Source organism: Notamacropus eugenii, chromosome 5 (genome assembly GCF_028372415.1).
Source record: "Notamacropus eugenii isolate mMacEug1 chromosome 5, mMacEug1.pri_v2, whole genome shotgun sequence".
NCBI lineage: Eukaryota > Metazoa > Chordata > Mammalia > Diprotodontia > Macropodidae > Notamacropus > Notamacropus eugenii.
Window position 1 is genome coordinate 219,678,877 of NC_092876.1, and position 23,148 is coordinate 219,702,024.

Sequence of the window (23,148 nt, forward strand, 5' to 3'; positions counted from 1 at the left end):
TGACCCTCGAAGCAAGAGGGAGTCACTGGAACTTATTAAGTAGAGTAAGGACACAAGATCAGCCCTGTGCCTTAGGAAAATCAATTTTGTAGCTGAGTGGAGGATGGACTGGAGAGGGGAGAGACTGCAAGAAGGCAGATGCACAAGTCAGTATGAGGTGAAGCAGGCAGATAATGGGCACCAGAGTGATAGCAGTGTTAAGAAGAGAAGATTTACCTATATGATTTGTTTGCATCTCTTATTTGTCTCTGTGAAAGTCTACTGTTCTGAGTATTTGTCATATTCCCACATTAAACTGTAACCTCCTTTAGTACAAGGATTATGTAATTTTTTCATCTCCGTATATATGCCTGCTGTCTAACATGCTAGACATGCTAGTTGTCTAATAAATGTTGATAGTGTGGTGTAGTATATATAATACTGGCCTCCAAGTGAGGAAGACCTGGGCTCAAATCCTACTTAGATACTCACTAGCTCATATTCTAATGAGGTAAGAAAACACATAAAGTGGAGCTGGAAAGTGGGGAGCACCGAGGTATGATGATTGACAGCATGTTCTGGCTTTGACTGGAAGTTGACATAGAGGAGTCCAGTTCCAGGCATTCACCCATCAAGGGATTTGGGGAGGGGTTTAATATTATATTACAGGAAGAGATGAGGATGATGAATAGAATACAGGCCTCATGGTATAAAGACAGCCAGGAAGACCGTAGCAATCTGCTGGTATCCTGACACACCAAAGGATAGGTCCAAATGTACTTCTTTGGAAAGGCATCACACAGAATCCAATTTTTAAATTCCTAGGAAGACCTCCAGAAAGTTCTTTCAAATTGAGATGGGCTATCCCCCTTTTAAAATTCTGCTTTCCTTCAGTTTAAACCTCTCCCCTTTCTTTCTCAAGTTTCTGCTAGCAATTCTGCTAGGCACTTGGGAGCCAGTATTCTAGCACATGGAGGGCATAAGAATGACAGCAACTACTCAGAGGTAGCAGACAAGGCAGCCTTCACTTGTAAATGCTCACAAAGCTTAAAAATATCATGAGTATGAGATCAATGAATAATGTTGTTGATGATAATAATGAAGGAACTCTTTTTAAAGAAAAATTAATGTTATGAATGTCTGGTATTAAATCATAAACCATTCTGGGATATTAAAAAATGACTTAATTCATGAATGTTTAATTTTCAAGCAACTTTTTAGGAAGACAATTACGATGCAAAGCCACTCTACCCATTTAATAAATGTTTGTAGCATAACTGATTGATCAGTCTCTGACAGAGGCTAAATTTGAGTGACTCTATTGGATATTATTAATTCAATTCATATAACATAAAAATCCTTAGGGGAAGTAATTTATTTTTCTTATGTCCACTTCCCTTTCTCCAACTCTCATAACTTTTTAAACAACCTCCCGAAAAACATGGATTAGTTTGGGTTTTTTTGCTTTTCTTTGTACTCCCAGTTTAACATAGTGCCTGACACCCAGTAGGTGTCTAATAAGTGCTAGTTGACTGTTTTATTTCCTTGTCTTTGCAGTTCTGTTTTTGATTTATTGGACTTTATGGTATCCTATCTACCTGTTATTATGCTGCCAGAGGATAAGATGCTGCCAGAGCGGAGTCAAGAGCAGACAAGATTTCTGTGGTCTGAAGAACTATGATAGAGGGTATAGAGCACTTGGCAAAGTTCCCTCGACCTCATGCCTGGCACAACACACAAGGAGAGACACCCAGGAGTCTGATTTGCTTTCAGAGGCATTCCCTAAGGTATTATTATTACACTGGCCACTGAGCTAAGGGTGCCATCCTAAAAGAATAACACAGTAAAGACATAGAAAGATCTTCATGTAACTGCATTTTTGAATTGATCCCTTAGCTCTCAAAAAGATCACCAGAAACAAATGAACACAAGTTATGACAGCCAGGTGTCCTTGTCTGGAAATACGATCCAAGTTGCAGAGGACATAAAATGTGAAGTTACTGCATAATTATTATGAATTGTTAACAAGAAGAACAACAAAGCAGGATTTCATAGGATCATGAATCTAAAGCTGGAAGGAGCCTACCTAGTCTAATCCTTTCACTTTAGAGATGAGTAAACTGAGACCTAGGGAGATAAAAAGATTTGCCTGGGATCATGCAGATAGGTAGTGACACAGATGGAATATGAACCCAGGTTCCCTGATCCCAGAAACAGTTACAGTTTTCTAACAAGAAAAATGCTGTGAAAACCACAGAAAATTATTGAACTTAAGAACTGTAAAGGACATCTTATCTGGTGATTTGTAATTTGTTTTTTTAATGCTTTGAACACTGTATCTTGGGTATCATTGGCTTCCTTTGTAATAATATATTTTATTTTATGCATTTAAAAACATTGTTCTGAGAATACAAAAAAGTTTAAGAATTCCTAATCTAGGTCAAACCCAATCATTTTACAGATTAAAATATTGTGGCCCAAAGAAGCTAAATGATCTTCTTCTAACTCAGATTTTTTGAATGAAAATCCAGTGCACTTTCTACCTATACCACATTCTGTTGTAGTTGCAAATCAAAATCCTCACATGAGAATTTTTCTTCATCATGGAATGGGAAACTCTATTAGAAAGTATTTTTCACAGCTACAACACTTAAAAATGTCTTTTGCTTCATATTTAAATATTTTAACATATATCCTTATCTCAGCTTGCTGTATTTTTAAACACATTTTAAAATCTGATGCCATTTTTTTATATTGTAGTGTCTTCAGGCGTTATGTAATACTTTATGCTTCGGGCTCTTTGCTTTAATTTTTTTCTCCCTCTTGCTTAATAAAACTCTGAGAAACTAATATATAAAGTGTCTCTTCCTCAAAAACATTAGCAAAATATTTATTTTATATCTCTCTCTAAATGTGCACATGCCTATGTGGCTGGATGCACACATAACCATATGGCTCAGCATGGGGACATATGAGTTTCCATTGCCTAAAGGATGAAAGGAAACAAACTAGACCAATAAAGCACAAGGGACACTAAAGAGAAGCTAATCCAATCAGGCCTACTAGTAGAATGAAGTATTTTACTCAAGCTACCATGGTATGGGATGGGGACGCACTGCTTCATGATGAATGGAAGGAAAGGGCTGGAGGAGATGGAATAGGGGAGAGAAAAGCTGACTGGATTTGGAGTCAGAGGACTTAGGTTTAAATCCTACCTGAGTCACTTACTGCCTATGCAACTTAGAACAAACTGCCTAACCTCTCTGGACTTCTGTTTCCTCATCTGTAAAATGACAGTGTTGGACCAGATGGACTTCCAAGTCACTTAGGACTCCAATTCTATAATTCCTTTGAACCTCACATAAAATGAGGTGCTGAAATCAAAACTCAAAATGCTAGATATCTGCACTTTCTGCATTCCAACACAGAAAACTTTTAAGGAAGTTGCTCTAAACAAAGAAGCTTTTCCATTGTAATAAACCTATTTTATTATTTTGAAATATCATAGCATCAAATACTAGGGGCAGCTAGATGGATAGAGCCTAGAGTCAGGAAAACCTGAGTTCAAATTTGACCTCAAATATGTAATAGCTGTGTTATCCTAAGTAAGTCATTTAACCTTCTTTGCCTCAGTTTCCTTATCTGTAAAATTAGTTGGAGAAGGAAATGGCATACCACTCTCTAGTATCTCTGTCAAGAAAACCCTAAATGGGGTCATGAAGAGTCAGACACAACTGAAACAACTGGACAACAAAAGAATCAAATACTAATTGAAGTAACAGACACGATGGCTAAAAATATGGAAGTCCTTTTGCTATTATGTGCTTGTAGTATCCAAATACAACCTCCAACCAACAACTTTCATCATATACTTTTTATCTTTATCATGATTTCCAAAACGTTTAAAAGCAAACACTTACGGTTGACAAAGTTTCACCAGGTCCTGATCTGTGGTGTTGGGAGGCAGTCCTCTGATATAAAGGTTTGTTTTGCTTAGTTGATCCCACCCTGAGCTGCTACTGTTGCTACTGTTGTTATTACTGCTGGTGGTACTGGGGCTGGGAGGAGCCATTGGGTGGGCTGGCACAATAGACTGCTGGAAAATTAGAAAGTAGCATGTTAGAACCTAGAAAATAAAAATTAGAAGAAACGTAGCAATGATTACAGTGAAGGTACAAGGATCATTTAATTTCTATCTTCAAGAGTTTTATCACCTTTGAAATACAGGTATACTTCAACTTTAAAAAAATGTGGCTGTGGACATCAGGATGTACATACGTTAACCAATGGAGTACTCACTTCACAGAGTTATTCACTGTAAGAAACCTAATACCAAGTTCCTTTAATATCTTCAAACATGTAATTCAACTATAAAATACTGATATACATTTTCAGGAACTCACTTATTATATAATATGATATCTATGTATATTGAAACTCAGATTTAATTTACTTGCATGAAGCTAAAATAAAATTTAAAAATAAGATTCCTTTTTAACTTTTCAAGTGACTATGCAATGAAAATTAAAAAAAAATATCTAAAATTAGATGATTTAGGGATAATTTTGAAGCTGTTCACTTTAACAGAAGGTCAATTTCTACCACCACTAAGGGTTCATCTAGTTCCATGTCAAGAATACAACATCATTCAGACATCTGGAGATGGTTCACAGTTCTGCTAACTTTCTACCTCCCACTCCCCTCACCCCCTCAAATCTAGCTAAACTTGTGAAATGTAACTTGTGAGAACTTTGTTGTAGTTGGCAATAAGCCTGGGCCTCTCTCTCAGAGACAAATACAACTATTACGAAGAACAAAGCCCAGGACCCAATGAAGTTTTACACTCAGCAGGCACCCAGGAAGAATATCTGAAATCGTCCACATTCCAAACCCTCTCTGGACTGTATTGCTAGCAAGTTCTACTGACCCTGAGCTTCTCTAAAGAATTTTAAGGAATTCCCAAGTAGTTTATGCTGCCAAGGCATGTGAGCCACCCCAAGTCTCAAGTTAATTAGCAAAAAATGCTAGCAGCTTCAGACAGGTGGAGAAATTGCCATCTCCCTAACACTCCACATAAGTTCACTTAACTTCCAAGAAAAAAAAGTTCAAATTCATAATATAAATTCCAGTCTTTTTTTCTAGCAATTCTCTTTCTGGCTGCTAGGTAGCTCAGGGGATAAAAACCCAAAGACCTGAGTTCAACTCCTGACTCAAGACACCTACTAGCTACATGACCCTGGGCAAGTCACGTATAACCTCTGTCTGATCAATTTCTTCCATAAAATGCAGATAATAATAGCACCTACATCCCAGAACTGTTGTGAAGATCAAATGAGATAATATCTTGAAAGTACTTGGAAAATTTTAAAGTGCTTTATGTTAGCTAACAATAGTAATAGCAACAGTAGTTAGTACAAATAACTGAAGAATATACAATGCAGGGGTGGAGCCAAGATTATGTAGTAGAAGGACAGACCTACTCTAGCTCTCTCCCCATAACTCCCTGTAAAAAATGACTCTAAAAAAATTCTAGATGAGCAGAAGCCACAAATTGACAGAGTGAAACAGATTTCCAGCCTAACATAGCCTGGAAGACAGACAGGAAAGGGCTATTGCACCGGGTTCAGAGCAGAGTACAGTCCAGTCTTGGCCATGCTGCAAAAGCATGCACAGGACTGGAGCAGGCTTCAGGGCACGGAATCACAAGTAGCTGCTGCTGTTCTCAGATTTCTCAACCCACAAATGCCAAAAACAGTTTCAAAGGTCAGTAAGAAACATCTTTCACCTGGGTGAGAGGGGAGTGATGAGGCCCCAGCCCTGACCCCAGGGAGCAGCAACATCCACTTTTAGAGCCCTCTGCCTAAAGACCCTGGGGAAATCAAGTGACTGATTTCAATCTCAGTCCTGAGTAGTGATTCTGGAGTGAGGAAGAGCCCTAGCTGGCATGGTAGAGCTGGTGATGGCTGTGGAGAAAGAATTCTACTCACAGTTCCAGGGCAGAAAAGAGTGCTTGTGGTTGCTCACAGACCACACCACAGGGCAGGAGAGGAGTAAACTCCTCCCCCTTGATTGTGCCACCTTGGAGGAACTGAGAACTTACAGGTCTCTAGAGTATACCCTCCACTTGACAAAGGACTCAAAAGTCAAGTAACTAGCTGGGAAAATGTCCAAAAAAGGGAAAAAATTAGACTATAGAAGGTTACTTCCTTGGTGAAAAAGTATTTTCTTCCATTCTTTCAGGTGAGGAAGAACAAAGCACACCATCAGAGGAAGACATTAAAGTCAAGTCTTCTACATCCAAAACCTCCAAAATAAATTTGCAATGGTCTCAGGCCATGGGAGAGCTCAAAAAGGATTCTGAAAATCAAATAAGAGAGGTGGAGGAAAAACTGGGAAGAGAAATGAGAGCAATGCAAGAAAATCATGAAAAGTGAGTCAACAGCTTGCTAAAGGAGACCCAAAAACTTGCTGAAGAAAATAACACCTGTAAAAACAGACTAACCCAAATGGCAATAGAGGTCCAAAAAGTCAATGAGGAGAAGAGTGCCTTAAAAAGCAGAATGGGCCAAATGGAAAAGGAAGTTCAAAAGTTCACTGAAGAAAATACTTCTTTAAAAATTAGAATAGAAATAGAAGTGACTTTATAAGAAATCAAGAAATTATAAAACAAAACCAAAAGAATGAAAAAATAGAAGACAATGTGAAATATCTCACTGGAAAAACAAATGACCTGGAAAATAGATCCAGGAAAGATAATTTTAAAGTTATTGGTCTATGTGAAAACCATGATAAAAAAAGAGCCTAGACATCATCTTCCAAGAAATTATCAAGGAAAACTGCCTTGATATTCTAGACCCAGAGGGTAAAACAGAAATGGAAAGAATTCACCAATCACCTCCTAAAAGAGATCCCAAAAGGAAAACTCCTAGAAATATTGCAGCCAAATTCCAGAGTTCCTAGATCAAGGAGAAAACATTACAAGCAGCCAGAAAGAAACAATTCGAGTGTTATGGAAATACAATCAGGATAACACAGGATTTAGTAGCTTCTACATTAAGGGATCGAAGAGTTTGGAATATGATATTCCAGAGGTCAAAGAACATAGGATTAAAACCAAGAAATCACCTACTCAGCAAAACTCAGTATAATACTACAGGGGGAAAAGTGGAATTTCAATGAAATAGAAGGCTTCCAAGCATTCTCGTTGAAAAGACCGCAGCTGAATAGAAAATCTGACTTTCAAATACAACAATCAGGAGAAACATGAAAATGTAAACAGGAAACAGAAGCCTTAAGGGATTCATTAAAGTTAAACTGTTTACATTTCTACATGCAAAGATGTTATCTGTAACTCACATGAGACATTTTTCAGTATTAAGATAGTTAGAGGGAATATATATATGTAGGTGTGTATGGGTATGTATGTATGTATATATTATATATGTGTAGGTATGTATATGTACATGGGTGTGTACACACACACACACACACACACACGGCACAGGGTGAGCTTAATATGAAAGGTGAATACCTAAAAAAATAAAATTTACTGTTGAATGAAATGTACTAGGAGGTAAGAGAAAGGGAGAGATAGAATGTAGTAAATCATTTCACATGAAAGAGGGAAGAAAGAGCTTTTACAATGGAGAGGAAGGGGGGGAGATGAAAGGAAATAATTGAACCTTCCTCTCATTTGGATTAAGGAGGGAGTAACACACACTCAATTGGATATGGAAATCTATTTTACCCTGCAGGAAGGCAAGGGGGAAGGGGATAGGAGAGGGAAGATAACAGAAGGGACAGCAAATTGGGGAAAGGGATAAGCAGAAGCACACACTATTGTGGGAGGACAGGTCAAGGGAGAGAATGGAATAAATGAAGGGCAGGATAGGACAGAGGGAAATGTGGTTAGTCTTTTACAACATAAATATATTATGAAAGTGCTTTGCATTGTTACACATGAATGACCTATATTGAATTGCTTGTTTTCTCAATGAGGGTGGGTGCGGAGGGAGGGAGAGAATATGGAATTCAAGGTTTTAAGAATGAATGTTAAAAATTGTTTTAGCATGCAACTGGAAATTAAGCTGTACAGGCAATAGAGTATAAAAATCTATTTTGCACTACAGGAAAATAGAGGGGAAGGAAGATGGAAGAAGGGTTGGTAATAGAAGGGAGGACGGAATGGAAGAAGAGATGGATGGGATGCGAGCTGTCCTGGGGTGGGGGGTGCGGAAAGATGGGGAGAACTGAAAAATAAATAAATTATATATTAAAAAAAAGAATATGTAAGACACACTTAACTTTCATTTTGTAGAACAAATCAAAACAACAACAAAAAACCAAACCTTGCTGTAAAAGTACTCTTGCTTAGTCTGACTTTATACCACATATTTATGCTGTCTGTGTTCTTCTCAACCGTCTACTACAGCCTTCTTGGTCTTTATTAACAGTTTCTTCTAAGCATTCTGCTCACTCCCTTACACCCTCACTCTCAGTCTACAACATCCTGATCATCAGAATACTCCATTCCTTGAGTTATCCATATTTGAATATTCCTTTTTACCATTCAATCTGGTCCTACATTATCCAATTCCTTCTTTCTACCTCTAAAGGAATCTTCTTTCCATGATCATAATTCTTCATCTGTAAATGAGGGAATTGAGCTAAACAGTCTCTTAGGTCCCTTCTAGATCTATGATACTATGACCAAACTCCTCCATATTCATGCAAGTATTTTGTTAAAGAGGGCAGTAATAACTTAACAAGCATTTATTATATAACTTCTATATGCCAGGTATCATGTGAAAGATGAAGTAGAGAGTCACTTAAAGTGCCAGAAAGAGCTGGGTTTAAGTCTTGCCTCAGATACATACAAGTGACCTTGAGAAAGTCACTTACCTTCTTAGGTCCCCAAGCAAACTTAAGATTATGAAATTGGGACAGATGTCAAACTGCTCTAAATCAACAGATTCACAGACAAAGTCAGTTCCAGTGCTAAGAACTGGAAACAGAAATGAAAAGGCGAAAGTTCAGGTCCTAAGGATCTTGTATAATAATCAGGAATATACATTCACAGTTAAGTGAATATAGCATATTTACAAAGTAATTTAGTGTGGGAAGAGTGAAGGAAGAACACTAGTAACTTGGAAGGGGTTGAGCATTAGGGTGACCTTGTGTAATGAGCTGACATTTGAATAGAATCTTGGAGGAAGGGTGAGAAGGAAGAACATTCACGGTATGGGGGTGGGAGGGATCTGTGCAAAACGCAGGAAATAGTGGAGGAAATGAGCATCTATTAAGTGCCTATTATGTGCAAGGCACCATGCTAGTGCTTTACAAATATTATCTCATTTGATCCTCACAACCTTGAGGCTGGTGCTATTATTATCCCCATTTCACAACTGAGTAAACTGAAGTAGGAAGAGGTTATGTGACTAGTCCAGGATCATACAGCTAATAAGTGTCTGAGGCTGGGTTTGAACTCAGGTCTTCCTGGCTCCCAAGGCCCAGCACTCCACCCACTGAACCACCCAGCTGTCTCAAGACATGTCTTATGTAGGGGAACAGTAAGTAAGAAGATTTAGGTTAAATCCAGAGCATGTACATAGGGAAGTAACGTGAAACCTCTCTACAAAGATGTACGAATACAACACTGTGAAAAGCTTTCAAGGCCAAAGGCAGAAATTACTATTTTGACCTACATGTAACGGAGTCACTGACACTTCCTGAAGACATTTACAAATCATTTCAAAGATCACAAAGTCTTCTCCTCAAAACAATCCCATGAAATATGTGGCTGCATGATTTTCCCCATCTTTGTTCAGCAGCATGTGTGTAGAAATGAAGACACTGAATGATTTGAGTAATTCAAGGCTACAGCTTGGCAGGACCTAACTGTCAATAGAGTAAGGGAGGGCAGGGATTCAAGAAAGGAGAATAGTACAGAGCTGAATTGGATCAACAGGGGATCAAGATGAGGAAAAGAGGAAAAAGGAGCCAGTCAATAAACATTTATTAAATACCTACAGGGTATCACTGAGAAGCACTGCGGATACAATTATGAAAAAAGAGCCAGTCTCCATCCTCAAGAAGCTTATAATTGAACAGGGGAAGACAACACACAAAAGAACCTGAAAAGCAGGGGGAAGGAGAAGGGGTAGGGCAGCCAGAATTAGAAAAGGGATAAAGGGACCTTGGGAAGAGGTCCCAGAAGTCCCAGAGGACTATAGTGCAGCCAGCTGAACATTGAGAAGTTCTGAGCTGGGCTAGCGAGGAGGAGCTGGCCAGAGAGAGAACTGAGGGATCCAGGGACTGGTGGGGAAAATGCAGATGAAGAGTATGGTTTCATAAGGGAAGACAAAAGATGTGACCAAATCTCATACACGCTACTATTATAATCATCATCTCTGTGTGAGTTTTCTTAAGTTTAGGTCTTTCTCTTGTGATCTCATGCCCTGTACTACAAATAGCTCATTGACACCTCTACCTATATAGGCTTCAAGCATCTTAAAGGCAATATATTTAAAACTGAACTTCTCTTTCCCAATACTTGCTCCTCATTTTGACTTCCATATTTCTGTCAAAAGTACTATACTCTATACTTTGCATTTAAAACTTTGGTGTCAACTTTGACCCTTTCTCTCACATCATATCAGTGGCCAAGTTCCTTGATTCTATCGGCGCAGTGATTTGCCTCAAATTACTGATCCTACCCACCTGACAATTAAGAAAGCCTGATAAACAGTAAGTTGGGTGGTGCAGTGAACTTGGAGTCAGGAAAACTTGAGTACACATCTTACCATAGATACTTATTAGCTGTGAGATCCTGGGTAAGTCACTTAATCTTTGTCTGCCCAGTTTCTTCATCTGCAAAATGGACATAATACCACATACCTGTCAAGGTTGTTGTGATGGTAAGTTTAAATAAATATTTGGAAAACACTATGAAAAACTTAAAGTGTTATATCTACATAAATGCTGAATTATCATTATTATCAGCATCATCTCACACTGCTAGATTCGCTTTCTTTATGCAGAGGTTGGTTCATTTCATTCCACTCCTCATTCTATTGCTTAAAGAATAGAAATCCCCAAACTCCTTAACCTGGCATTCAGGCCTCTCTCTAATGTAAGAAAAGCACACACTGTGGGTTCAGGAGACCTGGACTCAGATCTGGGCTTTGCTTACTACCTCTGTAACTTTAGGGAAGCCATTTAACCTCTCTGGGTCTCAATTTGCTCATTTGTAAAAATAATGAAACTAGATAATTTCTAAAGTCCCTTCTACCTCTAAATTCTAATAAAAACTATACTCTGTATGACCTTTATAGCTTTCCTCACATCCTACACCTTCCTGAACTACTTCCATCTGTCTTAAACTCCTATCAAAATGACTAACTGCAACCTGCTATGAAGAGATTTGACCAAAACTAGACCAACCGTCAGGCTGACAAACTCAGCTGTATATTAATCTCTTGTATGCCTTACAACCCTTGGACTTCAGCTGCATCAATCAGAGTCAGAATTAAATACACACAAAAACTTTCTGAATCTATTTCTCCTATTTTTCTTTTCTCATCAGGAATGAAGAAAAAATATTTACCATGTACCACACAATAGCCCTATTGCAAACATTTCAAAGCATAACATTTATAAGCCTCCTAAGCTTTGCACATATTAGGACTCAGTAAATATCTACTGACTGATAACTGATACCGCAGTCTTTTCCAGTCTTTTTCTGCTCAAACCCCTCAATTCCTTTGCCTTTTTGCTAGGGGATCCATTATCCAAACTTCACTTCAAAGAGAAAGGAGATAATAAGTATAAAATATCCTATCATACATCTTCTCAAGTTGTACATTTCCTTAAATCATTTTGGCCTTGCACTAAATAATATTTTTATAGAGCAATATTACATCTCCTTTATCTGAACACTTCTGTCTAAAATGATCATGACAAAAACCCAGCTCAACATAACTGCACTTTTGGTGGGTCCATCATTTGTATAACCACATAAAGAAACATATTAAAAATTCTGAAGAAACCAAAAGAGAAAGACATTAGAAGTCCAAAAATGGCCCTTTTAGCCCAAAGGTTGTACAATTCTATGAGATTCAAGTCATATTTTGATCCAGTATTTTGAAAAAGAAAAACTGGCAGGATTTGGAGACAGAAGTGGAGACAGAGGCAGTGAAATGTTTCAGATTAAAAATAATAATGATAATTCAATTAATTATCTACTACCAAAAGATTTACTTCTATCACAAAGAGGAAAATTGGAAAATTCACACAAGCACTTAAAAAATCATCTAAGTGACTAATACAAATTAATATAAATTAATAATATAGACATTAAAACAAGAATGTATCAGTAACATTTCAACTATTTTTTTTCTTATATTGAATTAAAAGTAATAAATCAAAGTCAATAATTTCAAGGTGGTTATCTTGTTTGTTGATGACTAATCCAAAATTCCATTTTGGGAGGAGTTGCCCTGCTGTCTTGGGGCCTGGACCTCACCTCCTCACACTGACTTGCCTCAACTAAAAGTACAGAAATTCTCCTCTGTTGAATTATGATATTTAAATGCCATGTTTTGAATCATCAATTAGCAAATCTTCCCACAAATGCCTTCATATATAAATAAAAGTAAAATCAAACAAGTGTTGTGTTCTGGTAAGACCACATGCTTAATTCTTATGCTACACAATTACCCTCTTTTTTACTCTACACCTTCTCATTAGAGAACAAATAATGAAATCGATTTACAAAGAGGGTCCATTTTAGCTGAAAACCGAAGTCAGCACTTTAGGAAGGTGTGATTTAGAATGGAAAGGCAAAACCACTCAAGTTTTAATGGAAGCCTTTACAATTCTTTAGCAACCACATCACAACTTCATCAAACTCCAAACAATTTAAGTTTATGATTGGAGACACTGTACCTCGGAGGCATTAAAACCTAGCCACTGTTATAAGTTAGGCTACGTCACACAAAACAGATGATATATTGGCTGTATCCAAAAACCTATGTCTTATTCTACATCTCTAGTCTACACCTCTAATAAACCTATAGCTTATTAACTGTCTCAAGAGGTATGAAAAATGCTTCATCCTCAACACTCAAGTCATGTCTGGTGACTGTATTCATTGATCAGAGTTCTCAAGTCTTTCAAAGATGTGTGTGTGTGTGTGTGTGTGTGTGTGTGTGTGTGTGTGTGTGACAGAGAGAGGAGAGAGAGAGAAGGGGGGAGAGAGAGAGAATGTTGTAGTCATTATATGTCAGTTGTTTTGATTCTACTCCATTCTTACAGGTCTTCTCAGCATCTGTTCTTTCATCACTTCTTATGACACAATTCCACTGCATTCAAACAACACAATTTATCAAGCCATTCCCCAACTGATGGGTAACCTGTGAGTTCCTAGTTCTTTGATATCGCAAAAAGTGCTGCTATGTTTATTTTTGTACATAAGGGTTCTTTTCCTCTTTGAGACATATGCCTCATGGTGATATCTCTGGGTCAAAGGATAGGTTAATTTAGTGACTGGAGGGGTAGAGCTTCATACTGATTTCCAGAATGGTTAACGGTAATTCTCAGCTTCACTTGACCTCCCATATTCCCTCCTTCACCTGTGAACTTCCAGGTCATTTTTGTCGATCTTACAGGAGCGAGTCATTTTAGTTTGTGTTACCTTATTATTTGACGTATGTTTTTCACATGGTTATTGTTAAACTGCTTTTCTTCTTTTCAGAACTGCCTTCTTGAAGCAGTTCATATTCTTTAATCTTGTATCTACAAGGGTGTTACTCTTCTTATATATTTGAATAAGTTTTTTATTTCTTAGATATCAGATCTCTATCAGAGAAAGTTATTGTAAATATTTTCCTTCATTCACTACCAGCTAAGTGTTTCCCTAATGATTTTAGCTGCATTTTATATGCTCAAAAACTTTTGCAATGAAAACAGCAATTTTGTGCAATCAAAACTGTCTAATTTTCTATGAACCTCTCTATCCCTCAGTCCAATCGTAAACAAGTAATATCCCTCAGTTTTTAGATGTCTTTTATTTTACTTTATTTCTAATACGAAAATAAATTGGTTTTATTCAAACTAAACAAATAAGACATTTGGGCAAAGAATTTACTCATGGTTACTTCTGCTCAAAGCATTTACTTCATTTTTATTACTAGAATGCCTAGATAATCAACATGTAAACCAATGATAATGTACATAATCAAACAGCAACCACTCCTATAGGGTCTCATGTGAAGAAAACAAAATTAACCATATCTGTGAACTAAAACGTTAGTAATAGTTTTCACTGAAGGTAAGTTATTGAATGACTGACTGCTAAGTACTAGGCACTGTACTAAGTTGTGAGAAAAAAAGAATCCTGATTTCAAGGAGTACAAAGTCTAATTAGAGAGATGACATTTAAACAGCTACATAAAAAATAACATATATACAAGATAAATTGAAGTAATCTCAGGGGCAACGCACTACCATTTAAGGGGGACTGAGAAAGGTTTCCTGTATAAGATAAGACTTTAGCTTAGACTGGAAGGAATCCAGGGGAGCCAAGAGGTGGAAATGAGGAAGGAGAAATTCTATGCAGAAAAGGAAAGCTAGTGAAAATGCAGTCAGGAGACTATCTGTGTGAGGAAAGCAAGGAGGCCAGGATTATTAGTTCACAGAGAATGTGGAAAAGAATAAAGTGTAAAAGAATGGAAAGGTAGAAGGGAACAGGTTATGAAGAGCTTTAAAAAACAGGATTTTTGTTTGATCCTGGAAGTAATAGGGAGCTACTAGTGTTTTAGGAAGATAAGTTTGCTGGACGTGTGTCTACACAACCAAGGCAATAAAAATGATTTACTTAATGTAAATGAATTGTAAAAATGAATACTTAATGTATTCCTAAATTGATCTGTCATTTTCCTCATATCAAATGGGATAGTATATAAACTGTTTTGTGTACCTTAAAGTTATATATAAATGTAAATTTTGTATTTTGCAAACCCTAAAGCTCTATGTTATTATTAATCAAGAGAATACATCATGTTAGGACTCATCATTATAGCTACCATCTTTACCCTCTTCCCCACACCATCCTTGGGAATTGCAATAGAAATCTGAGGACTGTTTACTCTTTTAACTTTCCTAGTTTAAGTTTTCATTGTGTGTGCCAACCTTCCAGATAACAGGACCGACTATTTTCTTCCAACTCAGCAGGAGAGAACACCACTTAGCACCCCAGGCATTTCCTGTGCCCCAAAGCAATGAAAGTATTCGTAATAGTCAAATCTAGGAATCCAAAGGAATGGGGACCTGCTGTCTGGATATTAATAAATAATACCTCCATGAGCACACATCTGTATAGCTCTTTATACATTTTAGTAACTGTTTCACTGAATTTCAAAATCTATTAAACCAAAGAATGCAAAGAAATTATGCAATTAATAATTAAATATAGCACTGTGGTAAGAGCTTAAAATACTTCAAATTTTTTTTAACTGAAAAAAATCAATATAATTCTCCTTGGGAATCTTTCAGCCTTAGACTATTTTAACTGAAAACAAATGATTTTAAAAACTAAAGTAAAAAAAATAATAATATCCCCAAACTGGTTAGCTTAAGGCTTTGTTTCCTTTGTTCTCTTTTTTAGGTAGCCCTTTGAGTGGAAGAAAATTGGTAATGGAGCTGTATTTAAGAAAGGAAGAGAGAGGGGTGAAAGGAGAGGAGAAAGGTAAAAGAGGAAGGTAGAAGGGAGAAGCGAGGAAGGAGATAAAGGGGGAAGGGCAAATAAGGGAGGGGGAAAGGAAGGAGAGTAAACCTCTGGGACAGGAAACAGAGAGAGGACAGTATAGGAAACTAATTGGTAAAAAGTAAGTTACAAGTAGAAAATGAAGCATTAAGAGGAAGAATAACGAAAATGAACTCACAAGCGGACAGAATCAGAGAATGTCATAACTGGAAGGAATCAATGTGTCACTGTTTTGGGGTCAGAAGTTATTCTCAGAGATCTAGTGTAATTGTCACTTTCCAAGTGAGGAAAATAAGGTCCCAAGTGAGGAAAATAAGGAAAATAAGATCACAATCACACAACTATTTAATAATAAGGTTGGGTCTAGAAGCCAGCTTTCCTGGCTCCCAGACTAGTACTCTTTCTATTACAATATGCAATTCTCAGATGCATCATATTGCAGTGGAAAACAATGATCTTGGAGACATGAAACCTGAGCTTGAATTCCCAGTTTACTGTGACTTTTACTTTTCTTACAACCCTACATGCATCATTCCACCTATCTGGGTCTGTTACCTCATCTGTAAAAGAGATGGTTAGACTAGATGACCTCTAAAGCCTCTTCAGCTCTAGAACTATTATTCCTAAGATCTATCAGTCACTGTCTCCAGATACTGCACCTGGTATAATATATGCCCTCCAGGAATATGATGAGATGGCTCCAGAGGAGAAGTGACCTTGCACAGCCGTCCCTCACTCAAAACAAAGTCAAGTGCAAGTCATATCATCATTTCTCTGATGGCATGGTCTTCTTTGGCAATGAAGGACGAACACAACAACCTTTTACTTAGTGGTCCTTACAAGGTGCTGTGAAGTAGATTAGGTATTGACCTATGAGATTAAATATCAAAGAGTCTGAATGATTTGCTCAAGGTCACTCAGTGCTGCTTTCTTAATAAGGTAGCTGTCCCCTTTTTTTTCTCATTGAGGCAGGAGTACTGGTAATTATGGGGCTGGGCAAAAGAAATCACATACTTTGAAGTGGAGACTAGATTGTATAATCACCACAAAAACCCTGAGCATTTAATACTATGTGTTGAATCAGAGGTGCTTATGGAAAAATGTTTTCAGAATCCAGTTCATGCCAGCTATTCGAAAAGAGTCTTGAAGAAATTAATGGTGGACTGGGGAAGATGAACCAGTCATAAGTGAAACTTGAGACTATCAAAACTTGCTCTCTAGCCTCTTGACAGGACAGCTAGGTGGTATAGTAGATAGAGCACCAAGACTGGAGTCATGAAGACCCAAGTTCAAATTCAGCCTCAGACACTTATTAGCTGTGTGAACCTGGGCAAGTTACTTAATCCTGTTTGCCTCAGTTTCCTCAATGGTAAAAATGAGGTGGAAAATGAAATGGCAAACTGCTCCAGTATGTTTTCTAAGAAAACACCAGATAAGAGTCCACAAAAAGTTGGACATGACAGAAACAACTCAACAACAAATCCTCTTGACAATTTATTATCCTGTTCATTCATCACTAAAACTCCTGCACAGATATCCTGATTAATTCCTTATTAGTATATCAAATAAATTAATGAAAGAAACAGCTTTAAACATAGTAGGTATTCAATAAATATTTTTTGGATGGGTGAATTGCAGTTAGGTTGCACACATAAAAAAGGCAACTTAACCCTGAAAAACAGCATTACATAACAAATAAAGCACTGGACTTGGAATCAGGAAGACAGGTTCAAATACTAATTTAGACTCTGAGCAAGTCACTAAACCTTTTCTTGTGTCTCAACTTCCTCATCTGTAGAATGAGGGAGTTGGATCTCTCGGGTCCCCTCAGTTCTAAATCTATGATTCTATCACCTGAAAGAACCAATCTTTATATATTGCGGTAGGTTTCTTTGGGGGCAAGGGTGGCATGGAGAGGGAAAGAAGAGAGGAAACAAGAAATGTGATCTTCACAGTAACCTTTCTTCCAAAATCATCCCATGTAACTTCCTGTCCTTAAACCTTTTTCATCAAAGCATCTATTTTAGGCTTCGACTCCCCCATACATCAACATTTGAGAACGTGCTAATTCCAATTCAATGCACTGAAGACAAGAATGTTTATGAGGATCCAAAGGAGCTTATGGAAACACACAGGAGGAAACACTAACCTAGGCAGCCCTTGGTGCCTGGCTGTTTTATTGTTTCTAAGCTTATCACTGAAACTTGCACAGGAATCAATAACCAATTCAATCTTTTCTTAGGCTACAGAATAAAGTGATAAAGGTCTTCCATTTGCTTTTCTGTCTTTCAATTTGGGGGACTTCTTAGTTGGTCTACTCTAGTACACAGAAGAAGGAACACTAGACACAGAGTTAGAATGTCCTCGTTCTGCCTCTAACTAAATGTGTGACTTTAAGTAAGTAAAGTTCATGTCTCTCTGAGTCTCAGTTTCCTTATCTTAAAAAAATGACCTGGTTGTATTAAATGTTCTCTAAGGATCCTTCCAGCTCTTACCATTCTGTGATCTGTGTAGAAGAATATGGCACTGCTATTTGCAACCAATCTACTAATTTCCTTGGCTCATCTATATTTAAAATGCTGGTTCTTATTATGTTGAGATTAATTAAATGCAAAGTTATTTCCAAGATACCTCAGAAAAAAATTTTTTTAAATGAAGGAGAGAAAAAAAAAGTTCCTTATGGGTTATCAGATCACATGACTAGTTTTTAAGGCTCCCAATTTGACCAGTACAATACACATAATTAAAGGATTTAGACCTAGAAGAGAACTTCAAAATCATCTAGTCTAACCCTCCCTTATTTTACAAATGGGGAAACTGAAACAACGACAATGGAAGTCATACAGTTAGGAAGAAAAAGAACCAAGATTTGAATTTATGTCCCCAACTCCAAGTCTTTCTGCTAAATGATAACCAGATCCTTAGAAAAGGCCTCATCCACCAATGTCTGTCTAGCAATAACTTTTAAAAAATGACAAGTTATGTCCTGTAGTGACTACATGAAGAGGAACACTAGTCTCCTCTATAGCTCAAGCACAGAGTTATTTCTTAATCAAAAATTCAGTTACAGAATATTATAATTAAAAAATGTTATAAGACTAATAATGTAATATCACAGGGAAGAAAAAAATGAAGCTAGAACTACCACCACTGTTTTAAGAGATTGAACTAAAAATTCAACAACATTTCTACGTTCCCAAAGATAAAGGATTAGCATAAAGCAGCAGTTCTCCAAACATGGTTCCAGGACATCGGCAGATACTGGAGAGACTTTTGGGAGGTCCATGAGGCCAAAATATTTTCACAATATTATTAAGATGTTTTTATTTCTAATACATAAATATCGAAAGGTATAACCCACATAAACAAAAGCTCTTGGAGGGACACTCCTCAATAATTTTGAAAAGTATAAAAGGAGTCCCAACACCAAAATATTTTGAGAACCAGGATTGAAAATTTCATTATAGCCAAACTCACCTTAATTAAAATCAGCTTAATTTCCTTAGCTTAATGTCTTTTACTTTAATCGGGACATTTTAAAAATATTATACTGTCTTCATTCTTCATAAGGAGGCATGAAAGCCCCCAAAGTCTCAATCAGAAAGAGAAAAGGAAAAAAGGGAAGGAAAGAAGAGGGGAGGGGAAGAGGAAGAGAGGAAAAGGGAAAAGATAAGGTAAAGAGAAGATGGAGAGGAAGTAGAGGGGAAAGGGGAAGAAGGGGGGGAAGGAAGGGGAGGTAAAAAAAAGAAAAAGGAAAGGAAGAGTGAGGCGGAAGGAGAAGAGAAAGGAAAAAGGAAGGTGAAAAGGAGACAGGAAAACAGAGGGGAAGGGAGAAGAGGGTTAAAGGAGGATGGGGTGGAGGAGGGGGAAAGGGAAAAGGAAGGGAAAGAGACTCATTCTTGAGTTACTGTGGGAAATCAATAGTTATTTCTTCTAGTATTCCAAGTCTGTTCTTCTTATCAGAAGAGCCTTAAAAGAGTCCAATATTACTTTTGATAAAAACTTCAAATTTCACTCAATTTAGATGCCTAAATGATCCTGAGGATTCTGAAAAAACATGTGTAACACTAAGAGAATGTTTTTCATTCCCTTTTTAAAGCTGAACAGGGAATTTTCAGATCACTAGTATTCCTCCTAACTCAGATGTTTGCTGTGGGTATAAGAAAGGAACTCTTCTTTTAAGATGAACACACACACACACACACACACTTCCTCAGGGAAGTGAAACACTGATTTAGTCCTGTGACTCTACAGGGAGCTCAGAACACCTCTGTAATACTCAGAATTTCCTGTCCCAACCCCACATGAGGTTAGGACTCCAAGGTTGAGAACTTCCGTTCAGTTGTTTTTAAAATTCTAACTGCAGTACATTTAATCAGTTCTCTAAAAATTTCTTGCAAGTAAGGAATTATTAGCTCTATGACTGCAGAGAACTGGTACGGAAATGACTGATTTGAAGAATGCTTTCTCCACATTAAATAATGATGATCACAACTAATATTTTAAAAATGCAATTGCTAGCTTTTATACAGTGTTGTAGACTGTCGAAAATTATTTTTTCACAACCACACTGTAAGGCAGGGGGTACCTGTTTTTTATTGTCCCCATTTTATAAATGAGGAAATTAAGAATAATTTGGATAAATTCACACAGTCAGGAAAGTAACAAAGCTGGGATTTGAATCCAGGCCCAGTATCTTTTCATTGTAACACTGCTGCATTGAAGCAAAAATATTTGCAAATATGTAGTGAAGATTTTTTTAATTCCACAAAATCCAAAATATTATGTTTAAACTATTAATTTAGATACATTCCTTAAATTATGAGTATATTTTTTCTTGAATACAAGAGAATACATGAAGGGCTTTGTGTAATTTAGAGAAATTATCCACAGAAAAAAACTGCAATATACCAAAGAATGAATATTTTAAATCTTAGTGATAATGAGGAAATAAAAGTGGCCATTTTCTGGTTGCATTTACTGCCTATCACAATAAAAAAAAAATATAGTACTTAGAGAAAAACAGACCTCAGCAATCTTACAGATATGGGTGAGGGAGAGAAAAATCAACAGTTTGCCACTTTATCAAGGTAGTTATCACTTATCTTGTTTCTGATACAAGAACAATTATGAAAAGTCATAGAGAATTAGAAAAGGATAACAACGAGGCTCATTGTTCTTCTCCATCATACAAATGGGAAAAGAGATCGGAAAGTAGCGTAATCTTCATGCAGATGCAATGTAAGCAATCCTTGATTCATGGTGCTTTGTCATTATCACCATCACCATCATCACCATCATCAAGAATGTATACAATACCATCTGCAGTACTTGGGATGCTCTATAATTCCTCAGAAGTGGCATGTTAGTCCAGAATGGGTCATGACTTGGTCAGTAAAGAACCACAGCCTCTGGGTACAGGTTTCATACCTCTCCCCACCTCCATCCCCAATCACTAAGGATATGAAGTGTAAGTTTGAAAAACTTATGGGTTATGACTCACAGTGACTTCCCAGCATTCAAATGGCCTCTAGGCAGAAAGTGGAGGAGACCTCACACCAAAGGTTACTACAACCTCTCTTTCCCCTCCTCACACTGGTACTTTGACATCACTCTAATTTCAAATCCTTCCCCCAACTTGAAAGGAAATCTTGGAGAACCACTGACCTAAAGGATTGAAAATGTCATTACAGTCAAACTCACCTTAATTAAAATCAACTTAATTCATTAGCTTGGTGTCTTTTACCTTTAATCTGGACATTTTTATAGCCAAACTTTCTTAAATCTTTAAGCCAGAGACAGAGTAGTTTCTCATAGGGATCCCCCACTTACTCTGGTCTAGGAGTAGACTCCAAATAGATTCAGCTGTATACAGCTAACATACCTTTACATTGTTCCCTTGGAAAATCACTCAAACTCATATTCAATACTCCTAGTATTTTAACAAAATATCGGTATTAAAAGCAGAAACAAGGTAGAACCAAATTATGTGATGGTTAGGAATGAGAGAATTTTTTTTTTTTTGCCTTGCATTCTCTCTGAAGTTTATATGTCCATATCTACTGTTGACTTGCTCAGATTCTATGATTTTCACTTTGGAGAAAGAAGAGTATCACCATATCTACATAAAAACACATGGATATATTGTATTCTTCTGAGTGCTTTTATATTACTTATATTCCTTAGTGTCCAGTTAACTCTTTATGGACACTAGTGTACTGCCCTACTGAATCATTTATATTGGTATCAAAAACACATGTGCTTTAGTGTCCTCCCACCCCCACTTTGGTTGTCTTGGGATCTAACTTGATTGTTATGTCTTATGACTGAAACAGACATTTACAAGTTGTCATCAGGAGTTTTAAAAACAGTCTGCAGTCATGAACAAGAAACACTTTATGGTATGGAAATTCCGCTTTTTTTCTATTGAATGATAGAATGGCATGTCATATCTTAATCCAATCTTTCATTTTGTAAAGAAAAGGAAACTGAGTTTTTCAAAGTCAGAGAGAAAATAATGGCTAGATGCTGGACAAGAAGGCAAGGTCTTTGTCTTTCATTCTAGAACTCTTTATATTACACCACGAAATCATAGTTTGGGAGAGTGAACAGTTTCTGGGAGACATTACTATTACTGTCATTTCAATTAAAATAAATATAGAGGAAAGTAGGCAGCATTTCCTAAAGTGGAATAATTTTGGACTTAGTATCAAGAGACCTGTGCTGACGTTCCATTTCCAACATTTACAAATTTTGTGATCTTGGAGAAGTCATTGCATTTCTCTTAAACTTAGCTTGCTGATCTACAAAATAGGAATATTCATGATAGCACTATTCATACTTCTGCATTTTTGATTGAGAGGAATACACTTTAAAATGTTATATACATGCAGGTCATTATTGTTTCAAAAAAATCTGTTTTTTTCGATGTTGCATGACATTCAGACATGAAGATCACAACTTGAAAGTGCCTGAGATTTCGTCTTCCCATTTTAAAAAGTTATTACTTGGTGACCAACATCCCAGGCATTAGCTATGTTAAACTCAGGTAAACTGGTCCTCGGGATAGATACAATGTTTGTTGCCATTTCAGTGCCTAAGTATTTCCTATACAGCAGGGCCTGGCATGGTTAGTACTCCAGTAGTGTAACGTCTAAGAGGACTTTCCTGATTCCCTAAGCTTTTAGAGCTCCCCAAATCCCTGTGTTTTACATCATATGCATCCTATATTTGCTTATCAGTCAATGTGTTGTATGCCCCAACCACCCTTACTACAATACAAGCTTCTAAAAGGAAAAGACTGTTTCAATTTTGTATAATAAGGATAATAATAATGATAGTAGCATTTACACAGGGCTTTTAAGGTTCTCAAAGTGCTTTACAACATTATCTCATCTTATCCTCAC

At 37.0% G+C, this 23,148-nt stretch overlaps 1 protein-coding gene across 4 annotated transcripts in view; it reads right to left on the bottom strand.

The window, feature by feature from the left end:
- The window catches only part of RBMS1 (RNA binding motif single stranded interacting protein 1), a 257,959-nt gene that overhangs the window by 129,619 nt on the left and 105,192 nt on the right, over window positions 1-23,148 (bottom strand). For all 4 annotated transcript variants that reach the window (XM_072612138.1, XM_072612135.1, XM_072612136.1 and 1 more), the window contains exon 2: window positions 3,900-4,075. In XM_072612138.1, the coding sequence (XP_072468239.1) occupies window positions 3,900-4,075 (176 nt within the window). The remainder of the gene's footprint in view (window positions 1-3,899; window positions 4,076-23,148) is intronic.